A 12,884-nucleotide genomic window follows, 5' to 3' on the forward strand; every position below is an offset into this window, starting at 1 on the left:
CTGGAGCCAAAAGGGGTTCTCCTATGAGGACAAGCCAAAGAACCTTGTATTGTTCTACTTCGCACTTTTATTTCTAAGAATGTATGGGATAACTCAGGATAGGTTCAAGATCTGATTTTATTTAATCTGCCCATATAAACGAAATAGTGTTCTTACCTGTGTAAAGGAAAGAAAAAGAAGGAAGTGTTCTAGAAAATAGAATAATTTAATTAAAATAGTATTTAAAATCAAAACTAGCCGGTTATTTCAAACAACAGCAATACATAATTTTTCCTTTGCTTTTTTCTTGGTGCGTATCTTAAAGGGTTTATATTTATTAGAATAGTTTGTGTTTGGCAATTTTACTAACATAAGGTGTAAGAACATCACATTAGCAACTAATTCTGCAAAACCGTCTCATTATTGTTCCCAAAATAAAGAAAGGAAAGAAAAACTTGAGTCTGCCTCATGACATATTTAGTAATTGAAAATCATTTGGAAATATGACATAATATCAGCCATTGTGATCATGATAGAAACATTATTCTAATCTCAACATAGATAATTGAGTATAGTTATCTTGGGACTGTAAATGCACCATTGGGCAACACACAGACACTTTACAGTCCTTTGGGAATATCAGAGCCACATGTCGACACACAATGATGCCCAAAGCCTCCGTGTGATTGGCTCTCGCGGTTGTCTCTCACGCGCGGGGACCTGTGAGGAGGGATGGATGAGGTGCAGGCGATTGGTCAGATCTGGTGGTGAGGGATGGAGGAGAGAGGGAGGGGGGGGGAGGGGAGGGGGTTTTACTGCTTTACCGCAGTATCACTAGATTTCTGCACCACTCATCAAAACTCTGCGGCATGCAGGCAAGAGCCGGGGGAAGGGACACTGCTAGATCTGTGCTGAGTGCCGGAGCGCTTTCTTCATTTCCATCCCAAACCCACTGCTATTAGGTAAATCTGCAGCAGTGGTTGCTCTCCCGTGCTTCATTTCTGATTTTTTAAATAACATATAGCCTTTTAATTACCTTCCTCACGACGGTACAGTAGCTCTCTCTCTCTCTCTCTCTCCCTCCCTCTCTCTCTCTTCCCAACCCGGCTCTTCTTCTTGCATCATCAGGCGCATTCATTCAGCAACAGCAGCAGCAGCAGCAGCAGCAGCAGAAGCGGCTCCGCACACTTTTATGATAACATGGCAAAGGAAGGAGAAAAAGCCGGCTGGAGGGAATATATATGGAACTCGAGGACGAGGGAGTTTCTGGGCAGGACGGCGAGCAGCTGGGGTGAGTGTGTCAGTGTGTGTGTGTGTGTGTGTGTGTGTGTGTGTGTGTGTGTGTGTGTGTGTGTGTGTGTGTGTGTGTGTGTGTGTGTGCCAGCTACAGCAATGCAGCAAATTATGTGGGTCCTGCTATTGGATCTACAACAGGTGTCTCCAGCCTCAGAAATGACCTGTGTGATTTAAATTGTGTTCTCCTGTTCAGACTCCATCAGCTTCCCCTGCAGTGTCGCTGTCCACTTCAGCGTGGTGCTGAAATTTGAATGCGGCACCGCTCCTGCATGTGGAAGCCAGAGAGAGAGGGGTGGGGGTGATATGGGTGGTGGGGGGGTGGGGGTGTGGTGGATGAGAGAGAACCTCCTGTATAGTTTAATTCTTTTAATAATTTATGCCGCTGCTTTCCCTGCGCAATGCGCTCAACATGAGGGTGGAGGAGTACGGTCTTACAGTATTATGACATGTGTGAATTTGCCAGAAGACTGCAGCACTGCTCACACAGTTGTTGCCAAGTAGTCCATAATATGATCAGTTCCTCTCAGTGGTGATGGAGGAGTGTTAACTTAATGCAAATTCTGCTGCAGTGGAGACTCACTCCAGTTAAGTAGAAACTGGTTGGCAAGCCTGTGGCTTCATCGAACGTGATGTCATTCCTTTTCTTGTCTTTTTCCTCTCCAGAGATTTTGAAGGAAAAATTCAGTCTCTTTTTAAGACGGTGGCATTTTCTGCCCTCTTTTCTGCCACACGAGCAGCCTGCAACTGTTTCAAAGATTCATGAAATGATCGGGCACATATGGCTCTGTTCTAATGACATTGGAGCGTTTTTAATCTGGGTAAAGCCGAGGGCCAAATGCTATTTGTATCACCTCCAACCCCCCAGCCCTTCCCAGTGTGTTACTCAGTAGTGAGGGATTTAATCCCAATCTAATGACTTCATTGGCTGCTTGTGGAGACGGTATCGATTCAGGAGCATTCGAGGAAAGTACACCACTCACAGGAATTTAGATTATTCTTTTTTTTTTATCTAATCACTGGAGACATAATCTTAATGGAAGCACTAGTTTAGTGGTTGTGGTTGGAATAATGCTGAAGGTGGTTTTTACTTGTATGTGGGTAATTATCGGTTTCATGAGTAGACATTGTGGTACGAGTTGGGTGTAGGGGATAATTTACTGTAGCTGTCTTTGCTGGAATCGACCCACAGTGTAGAACTTAATCCAGCTCAGTGTGTCCCAGGTGCTTTGAGGTCTGGTGGCCTTTTTAAGCTGTGCTCTCTAAGGCTTGTTAATTAGGCTATTTCTGTAGTCAGCCATTACATGTGGGTCTGCTAAACCTGGCGTTTCACCTCACTTTCCTGCTCTCCTAATGATCAGTACTGTACCTTGGGTGCCACCTGTCGGACTGTATGGCTTTTATTAAGAGTCCACCCATCCATTTTTTTATATACACTTATGTTCTGTTAAAAAATAGGTGAAATTAGTGATTGAGATCATTAAGTCTTTGGGTAAATGTTGACTGACATAATAAATCAAGTGAGAATTTGGCTCATTTTCCCATAGACTTCCATTCAAACTTCTACTCACCCCCTGGTGGCTGTACAATATATTCTCACCTTTAGATTTCACCAGTTTCCACACACTGGATCTTTGACAGACGTGTTGTGTTTTCATGTATTTCTGAGCCTTGGATCAAAAGCTTCTTTGAGGATGAAACACACAGAACACTTTCATGTGTGCCCTGCTTTGTGTTCGGAGCTGTAATGATATGGAAATAGCCTTGATAAAGTGGAACAGTGCGCAATTTTGATGCTATGTTGCCACCAGCTGACACCAGGCAAACATGGTAAAACAACTACTTCTATTTAAAATAAGGACTAATTAAGTGTTCTGCGCCTCCCACTTCCAAAAACAACAAAACACTCTGCGGAGAGCGTTTGAAATGACAAAATGAGCCTTTGAAAGGGCCAAATTAAGAACAAAATCATCATGCTGCTCGTTCTATACTTGGACGCTATTGTGTGCATACATGCAGTGTAGAAAGAGATCCACAGTGTAGGGATAGAATAATTCAAGAATAATCTTCAATATACTGTGCTTTATATCAATGTGTCATTATTAAAATGTGTGGCTATTTCTCTCTTGTGAGATGTCTAAAACCGCACTTAAGTGCTATCTTCAACATTCACTCAGGAGTGAAACCCGGTCTTCACCCACATTTAATCATTATAATCAACAGATTTGATTATTTTCTGCCCTAATGTTTTTGTCCAGCTGTACAGTGCACCACCTTTTCCAGTTTTATTTCACAGGTGTGTTCGTCCCCAATTTACAAAGCAATCAAACGGCATGTCCACGTAATTAATTCTGAAAGAAAAAAGACACCTTCCGCCATTATGAGCGAAGAAAAGGCCCGATACTGAACCAGTCCTTTTGTTCTGTGCTTTCAACTCCTGTCTGCAGGAACAAAAACCAGAATGAAAGACATACTCTTCTCTGTCCATCATCACCATTGACTGGGAGCTCAGACTGTAAACCTAACACCCTCTTTGCCAGGGGGAAAACCACCCTGCCTGTACACTTGACCCTGTATGCACACCCAGTCTCCCCTGGGTGGTGTCATATTTGTGGTTAGCGCAACGTCCCGTCACGATGACAGGGTACAAACACTTAATTACGCCGTTTTGTCGCTTCTTATCTCCGATGCTTTCTATAGCCACGCCGCCTCTAGACTGTGGTCTGAGGCCATGTAATGACTCAGCTTTTTTGACAAACAGCTAATCAAAGTCTTACTCAGCCATTTGTCGACTTCGGATTCCGATATCTCAGGGAGCAATTGGATGGATATCAAAAGCAACCCCTTGCTCTAATTGCCCCCCATGGACCAGCTTCCCCTTGACATATTGTTATGGATGTGTGTGTGTGAGCCTGGTCGTGTGGGGAGAGGCAGATGCAGCACAGAGCCAGTGCTGACAGAGCCAGTGAGCTCCACGCTGGGGGCCATCCAGCAGAGGCACAGGGTCACGCCACTCCACTGCCTTCCACTGCTGGCCTCAGGTGGTGATGCTTAAAATGGTGGGATGTGTCGTAGGAGAGGCTATTTATGTTACACTGCGGTCCAATCGTCTATTTTCCTCTGAATGGGAACATATGTTAAAAAACGTGACATTATGTTCTGTTGAGGAAGACCTGGAACTAGAGACTACAGCCAGGAGTGTCGCCCCCTGGAGGCTAACTATTTCTTGTAGTCAACCTTTGAAACTGAAATTTTGCAAACGAACTCGAACAAGGAAACGCGATAAATATGTATTACTAAAATAGTGTTTTTTATTTACATATTCGTATGTACAAATGAAAATGGGCTATATCCAGTTATTTGTCTACAGGCTTCCTCCCTTCCCATCCAGGCAGGACTTGTATGTTTCTGCAAAGCTGTCAATCAAAAACTGGCTCCGCCTTTCCGACAGTTCCCCCAATCACCATGCAGAAGCCCAGTGTCCGCGCCCCGCCCACTGCTCGCTCCATTGACTCGCAGAGAAGCTGAGCTTCTGTGGAAGTGGCAGATTTTTTTGCCGCGTCTGTCCGATCACCGTCCAGGTCGCCGCGGTGAAACAAACCTGTTCTGTTCCATCTCATGGAGAACAGCTAAAGTTGAGTTTCAGGCCGTTTTAATACGGTGGTCGCTATGGGAATACGAAAATCACCTAAGACGATCTGGCATAGATGATTCTGAATGAACTAGTGACAGACGAGACAGAAACATATAAACACATAACTTACAATAACTAACAAAAAATCCACAATAACCACAATAATGACAGGAGCTATGTAAAGTGCCTCTAGTTTATTAAAGGGGATTAACTGGGCTGCTGTGTGTGCATCACAACACGAATGAACACAAACAACAGGGCAACAGCGAGCTTTAATCAGAATTTGTTAATCCATTCTCACCTCGAAGGCAGATTAGTATGTTTGTGCATTACGGTAATTATGAAACGGCCTGCAGTAACTTAAAGTTGCAGATATTGTTCTAATGGAGTCTTCATGCATTAATAAAAACCCCTCCATTATAACGCAGAGTTGCAGCAGATGAGCACAGATACACCAGTGATCACACCAGTCTGTTGTTTTTTTTTACTAATTAAACAGTACTCTGTGAAACATGGTTTGCTCACATTTCAATTATTGAAGTTCCAGTGTGTAAGAATTGGTGACATCTAATGGTCAACAATGCTTTTTAACCTTCTTAAACCTTTATATTATTATAATTTTATAATTTTGTGCCTAACTTCTTTAAATCCTTGTCTGTACAGCACCACAATCTGCCTTTTGTGTTTGAAAATGCTCTATAAATAAAGCTGTCTTGCCTTGTTTATGTTCTTTTTGGTATGCTGATACAAGATGCAAGGCTAAAATGCAGCATAAAGATACTAATTCATGGTATTAAATAAGTGTAATTCAATTTATCACTTTATCACTGATGCATCTCTCTCTGTTCTTTTTTTTTTAGGTCTTATTTTTCTCTTCTATCTAGTTTTCTACATTTTCCTGGCCGGCTTGTTTGCACTCACCATGTACGTCATGCTGCAGACCCTGGACGACCACAAACCAACCTGGCAAGACAGGCTTTCTACACCAGGTGCAGCAAATAATAAGATAAAAAAATATATAAAAAAATCTGCAGATATGGGTCACAGTCTGTGCCGCGGTGTCACAAACACTCTCTCTGTCCCTCACAGGAATGGTGATGACGCCCAAAACAGATGAGACCTTTGAGATTATCTATACCATCCAGGACACCGAGAGCTGGGACGTCTACACTCAGACCCTGGAGAAGTTCCTATCATGTAAAATCAACTAATGTTTGCATGTGCCTCCACCGGTTTTCAGCGGGTTGATTTATTTGCATTTTTTTATTATATTATTATTTTATTTACTTATGATAACCATAATGACAATCATTTGTGGTTTTTTTTGTTTTTTTTTATTAAAACCCTACAGTATTTCAGATACAGGCCTCTACCAAACGGTTGAGACGTTTGTTCATAATAAACCTGGTTTGCATAATTCATAAAGTACAACATTCAGAACAAGTCACATTAAGTGTTAGTGAGTTCAGCTTGATGCATTTTTCAATGAGATATAGTGACTTAAAGTGTGGTCGACCAAATGGTTGAGTAGAACCTTAGAACACGCTAAATTGACCCTATTTGTGAGTGTGAGATTGGACGGTTGTTTGTCTCTATGTGGCCCCGTGTGATCCTCACGTGGAGGACAAAGTGGTAGATGATGAATGAATGAATTAGTATGACCAAAGGAAGACGACGAAGGTGAAATTTTATCTCACTTTGCTGCATAAAAAGTCAGTTTATGAACATAGTCGGCAATAAAAAGGCAACTAAATATCACCTAATTCGAGACATCCAACAGCTTAAAATAAACCTCTCGCGTTCCTCTTCTCTTTTCAGCCTACAACGAATCCGTCCAGGCCCAGAAAAATGAGGAGTGCGTCCCTGACCAGTACTTCGTGCAAGAGGACAGCGGCGACGTGAAGAACAACCCAAAGCGCGCCTGTCGGTTCAACCGCACCATGCTGGGGGACTGCTCTGGACTTAATGACCGTTACTATGGATACAACTTGGGCAAGCCGTGCATCATCATCAAGCTGAATCGGGTATGGAGGAGAAAGAGGAGAGGGAAATGGATGGTGTTGCTAGGAGACCTCCGAGTGATTGAGACAATGAGACTGGATAGGAATGACAAGGAAAAAGTCACTTTATGAGATTGTGGTGTTCGTTTACTACATAGATTACATTTGTTTTACTTACTGCGTTTAAATAAGAGATGGAATTGTTGTTTTTCTTTTTCACCAGGTGATTGGGATGCTGCCAGGAAAAGACGGACAGGCTCCGTATATCACCTGTGGTGCAAAGGTAATCCCTTATTTGTCTTACATGGCGACAGGTTTTATATGACAATTTGGATGCCGGCCCATTCGTGGCCATTGTGCCTCACTCTCATCTGTCACCTGTCATCTCCATTTGTCTTCGTGTTTACGTCTGGTTCTCCTGTTCATGCATTAAATATGTTCGAAATATAGGATATAATATGTAGAGTAGAGGGACAAAAAAAAGCAGACTCCCGCTGTGAGGCTGCAGTACCAGTGATAGACACTGAGGGAGACAGAGAGCAGGACTGTGGCTCAGTGTGATACTGGTGTATTATTTTATCACTTTACAGGGACTTTAATGTGTGTTTTATTTCTGTGATGTTTGCTGTGTTTTCATTCACACCAAAAGTGCATGTTGTTGGTCTTTTTTTCCTCTCAGAGATACAAAGTTGGTCAAGATGAATGGGTGAGAACGGGACAGCAAATGTCTCACTTTAGGTCATAGAGCAGCCGCGTAGAAGTTTAGCTGTGTATGAGGTGCTTTGTCGGTGAGACACTACAGGCAAAAATATACAGTTTGAATTAGTGCTGTGCAAAAGGTTAACGCATGACCCGTTTCCATGACGACTAACTGGAAAAAGGAGCGAATGACGTCATGTCAGGCACCGTTTACCAGTTAGCTCCGTTAGCCGCATTCGCTCCTTTTAGCGCCTACAGTTGAACTGGAGCGGTCCGTAACCAGCGTACCTGTGTACTGCGTATGTGTGCCTCTGTTTTTTAAAGTTTAGCGTTCATTTAGAGACTCCTTTTAACAATCGGGAGTCACGTAAACATGACGTCACGCACGTCTTTTTCCGGTCACAGAAACGTTTAATGCGTTAGCGTTGCAGCGTTAGCGTTTGACAGCACTAGTTTTAATATTAATAATATATATATTAAGACTTAATTAAGAATATTAATTAAGACTCATGAGGAAAATGACTTGACTTTCTCTCTTTGAATCCATACGTTTCACCTAATAAGGGAATTGTCTCTATCATTCATACCTCAATTTATATTTAGATAAACATACACTTATTAAATGATGCTTCAAAAAGTAAGCAATGTATATAATCACCATGGGACATTTCAAAACCTTTATCCTGTAGTGTCTTGCCGTTAAAAAGAATTGATGAATTAGTTAGTGGACAAATTGAGAGATTAGATTGAGAGAAAAAGAAGGAGATTAACCCCAAAATGTAAGTCTGTAACTGATGAAGCTGTTTCACGTCGTCAGAGAGAAGATACGGGCAAAATTGGCGAACTGGAGTACTTTCCTCCCAACGGCACTTTCAACCTTATGTACTTCCCGTACTATGGCAAGAAAGCACAGGTAAGACTTTGCTGTTATTGTCAATAACGAACAACAAGTTATTTAACCCTTTAAGGTACTACTCAACCATTTGGTCGAGCACACTTTAAGTCACTAAATCTGACAAAAAAACTCACTAAGACTTAATGTGACTTGTGAATGTTGTGAATGTTGTACTTTATGAATTATGCAAACCAGATTTATTATGAACAGACGTCTCAACCGTTTGGTAGAGGCCTGTATCTGAAATACTGTAGGGTCTAATTAAAAAAAAAAAAAACAGATTGTCATTATGGTTATCATAAGGAAATAAAAAATGCAAATAAAACATTTTTCCTTTGCTTTTTTCTTGGTGCGTACCTTAAAGGGTTAAACTTGGACCGTACAGAGAACAGCGGATGCTGCATTTAAAGAATGTGTTTCTTTTTCCGCAGGTGAACTATTCTCAGCCTTTGGTTGCCATCAAGTTCCTCAACATCACCGCCAATCAGGACGTGAACGTCGAGTGCAAGATCAACGCCAACAACATTCCCCTCGGCAGTGAAAGGGACAAGTTTGCTGGGCGAGTGTCTTTCAAGCTGAGGATCAACTCGAAATAATACTAGGTTGTTGACCTTTTTTCCCTCCCCCTCTTCTGAAAACTACTTTTTCTTCATTCTCTGCAACATTGCACATACACAGAAACTAATCGCAGTATTCACACCCTTTTGTAGGATAATGTTTACAAACCCCTGATTTTTTGGGGGAGGTGACGTACGGGTTCTGTTAAGAGGTGAGATGAGGTGCGAATAAAAGGGTGGTAATCCTGTTATTATTTCTGTCTGTGAGCTTTGGGATAAATTTCTTTTCCTGTACATTAGTTTGAGGTGACGTCAATTTATACTGCATGACAAACTAGGGGATATAACGGATGTGAACGTGTGTTTTCAGAGTTTGCAAGGAGCAGCAACATCACCACTTTTGTTGCTGCTCCCCTCCTGCTGCCTCCTCATAGAGTATCCCTCTCTCTATATACTATATATATGGATATACACATATTACAATACAAAATGTGTATATCTAGTATTTATACGGTATCATAAAACGTATACCACTACATCCGTTTTGTTGCACTTAAACAGAATATTCCAGCAAACGTGTGTATATCTCGGTGGGTGGATGCAGAGATGAAGCCATTTTGCATGTGTGTGTATCGTCTTCTGTGTGCTTCGAGGGCAGGAGGCGCCCCTCGTGTCCCACCTCTCTGCTTAGCGTGTTGAACCCCTGACCACCAGGAGGGAGCACACTGTCATCTTCTAAACGCTGTGTTGCACAGCGAGGCGTGCGTTTACCAAAAAACAAACAAACTACGTAAAATAGGAATCTTCAAAATAAGAGCGAGAGCTGCAGTAGAGTGAGTGTGTGTGTGTGTGTGTGTGTGTGTTTGTGTGTTCCATATACAATCCCTCGCTCGCACTGTTGGTCGGGAAATTGCATACAATGTGCAATATTCATTACATGTCGAAGATTATGAATGCTTGAGTCTATTCATAACATAGTAGGAGTTCAGCGAAACAATATTTATTTTTGCATTATTGCATTTTTAAACAGGATTTTAAAAAGTAGAGCCTGACTCAGACATAGTGGTTAAACGCCAGTCAGTATGACAAGAAAATCCTTGTAAATCTCTCATACCTCACTTTTTTCACTTTTTTTTGACTAATTAAAAAAAAAAAAAAAATGGTTTTATTGTATGCTCTGCATCTATTACTTAAAGTAAATATCTCAAAATAGATGCTAGTGCAATCTTGTGTGTTGATTTGCATAATAAGTGTGTTTTTCCTTCTTTTTTTGTGATGCTGGGCGATTTGATCATTTATATGGACTCATTATCAACTTCTGAAACATCCATCCGTGATATCATCATTTCTAGTTTACGTCTGATAAAAAAAAATAGAGGTGCATTATGTAATAAATCTAAATCAACTGGCCATAAAACCTCCTAATATGTCACAGAGACTCAGGAATAATGTTCATATAACAAACAAACTCACCAACAACAATAGTACAGACAAAATATTTGCATTAAATAAAATATTTTGCAGACTGCAAATCATGTTTATGTTTTGAAATCATGATTTGGCATGTGGCGCCACCTACCGCCGCCGACTAATCATTGCAGTCGTTAGAGTCTCAGCTGCCGAGCAACCACAGGTTGCCAGTTACGTCAGAAAAAGAAACCTAAAAGACCTCGGTATTTTGAATTTGAATGTAGTAACTGTTTTTGGCCACATTCTAACATGTGGCGCCTTTAATGGATCATAAATTAAAGTAACAACACAAGAAAATTGTTTCCACATTAAAAAAAAGGGTATTTTTTTCTATTTAATTATTGCTTTTGGTGCTGAAGCTGTTTACTTGACATGTGACTACTGGCAGTTAATAATGCTAAGCAGCTTATATCACTGTCACATCAATAATATCACTGCAGCTAATATGAAACACAAGCACCTTGTCGCGTGACGTCATAATAGAGCAGTGTGTCTCAATCCTGAACCTGCTCCAACACATGTGATTCAAATCAACAGCTCATCAGGAAAAATCCTGGAAATTACCCATTTATTGAAATCAGGTGTGTTGAATCAGGGAAACATCTAAAGCATGCAGGACAGTGGGTCCTGAGGACCAGGATTGAGAAACAAGAATGATGATCAGTAGAAACATGAGTCCTTTTTTTGCGTTTTGTGAAAGTCCTCTGGCGACTTCACATAAACTTACCCTGCAGCATTCCTGCAACACTTACTTAATTTCACTGTAATCTCTTAATCTGGTTGGCTAATCCAGAGCAGGCACGCTGAACCTCTTTACCCTACTTTGTCGCTCCTCCTGTGTGCGTGTGTGAAACAACCGATTCACTGTCCCAGTCCATTCCTTTCCTCAGTGCATTCATTGTCATTCCCTATAATCATTAATAAAACCACTAAACAGTGAATTAAACACCTGATTGGACACTTTTCCTTCCGTGCATGTGAAGATTTGTTCTTCAACCAAAGATTTTCATGACATTTTGAAATTAAATTCATTTCACTGCCCTGTGTGCCCCTGTGTAATCAAGAGCCATACTCTCCTAATAATAATAATAATAATAATAACTAATAATAAAACGCGACACATTACAAGATAACAGTGCCTCCTGGTGGACAGACAGTGTTGTTCCCCAGTGTTACAGAATGTTATATCCTGTTAACTCCATTTATCCATCTTTTCCTGCGATAATTTTGGAGATGTATCCTCAAAAAGCAATATCTATTATTTCTTGTGTGGCTGTAAGACGTATGTATGTATGTACCGTATGTATCGGGAAGACTGTAACAAAATTAGCGTAAATCATGTGTTTCATCGAGAGGAAAGAGAGAATTGGAAAGATAGTACAAGGTAATGCATTCGGGCAATTTTGCCAGTATGTATTAACAAGGATGGCACAAGTTGTTTTGTTTATATAAGAGTATTTTTCTTGCTATTTTGTCATAAAGAGGAGAGAATGTATTAACTTGGATTGCATCACATCATGGGAACAACCTGGAAGGCTTTAATCGTTTTAATCGACGAATGGCGAAATGTAAACGGCTTGACTGGAAACGTTTTTTTGTTTTGTTCTTTTTGTCGTTTTTATATACGTGGAAACTTTTTCGTCATCAAGTCATTTCTGTTTTGTTAAATTGAACTTGTGGAGTTTGCGGTGAAGGTTTCTCTGTGGCCTGTTATTGGTAACTGTGCTTTCAGAGAACTTTCACGCGCACGACACTTGAAAACAAAATGACAATAGCGCCCAAAGAAAACGAAAAAACCCGTTTCTCCCCATCTGATCTCCTCATTTTACACTATATTAATGCCTAAGACTGTGGAGTTCAAGAAAGGAACCATGAGCTTTGTTGAAATACTCTCACCCAAAAAGGATGATGGCTCTACTCTGGATCTTTATTTTATTTTGCTCTTACTGTCTGTATGATTTTTGCTCATGTTTACTGCAAACCAAGATAGAGAAATAAATAAATGTCATTTAAGGGAACTGGAGATCAAAACTAATTATTGCCTCTGCCTCTAAATCACCTTTCCTTCACTTTATACCGTAATGTAGTTAAAGGTGCATTATGTAATAAATCTAAGGCAACTGGCCATAAAATCCTCCTAATATGTCACAGAGACTCAGGAATAATGTTCATATAACAAACTGAACTCACAAACAACAACAGTACAGACAAAATATTTGCATTAAAATAATATTTTGCAGACTAATATTTTGGCATGTGGCGCCACCTACTGCCGTCTACCAATCATTGCAGTCAGTAGAGTCTCAGCTGCCGAGCAACCACGGGTTGCCAGTTACGTCAGAAAACCAAACCTAAAA

The 12,884-nt window shown here is 40.8% G+C and overlaps 1 protein-coding gene across 1 annotated transcript; it reads left to right on the forward strand.

The window, feature by feature from the left end:
- Positions 1-1,179: 1,179 nt before the first annotated feature.
- On the forward strand, positions 1,180-9,096 carry atp1b2b (ATPase Na+/K+ transporting subunit beta 2b; the record flags this gene model as incomplete). The annotated part of the gene is made up of 8 exons (XM_083890513.1): positions 1,180-1,270; positions 5,767-5,895; positions 5,996-6,103; positions 6,725-6,930; positions 7,130-7,189; positions 7,586-7,612; positions 8,423-8,518; positions 8,932-9,096. 8 exons carry the CDS (start codon positions 1,180-1,182, stop codon positions 9,094-9,096), a joined length of 882 nt encoding a protein of 293 aa, XP_083746639.1.
- Between the last annotated feature and the right edge of the window lie 3,788 nt (positions 9,097-12,884).

Source organism: Microchirus variegatus, assembly GCF_963457635.1.
Source record: "Microchirus variegatus genome assembly, chromosome: 5".
Lineage (NCBI taxonomy): Eukaryota > Metazoa > Chordata > Actinopteri > Pleuronectiformes > Soleidae > Microchirus > Microchirus variegatus.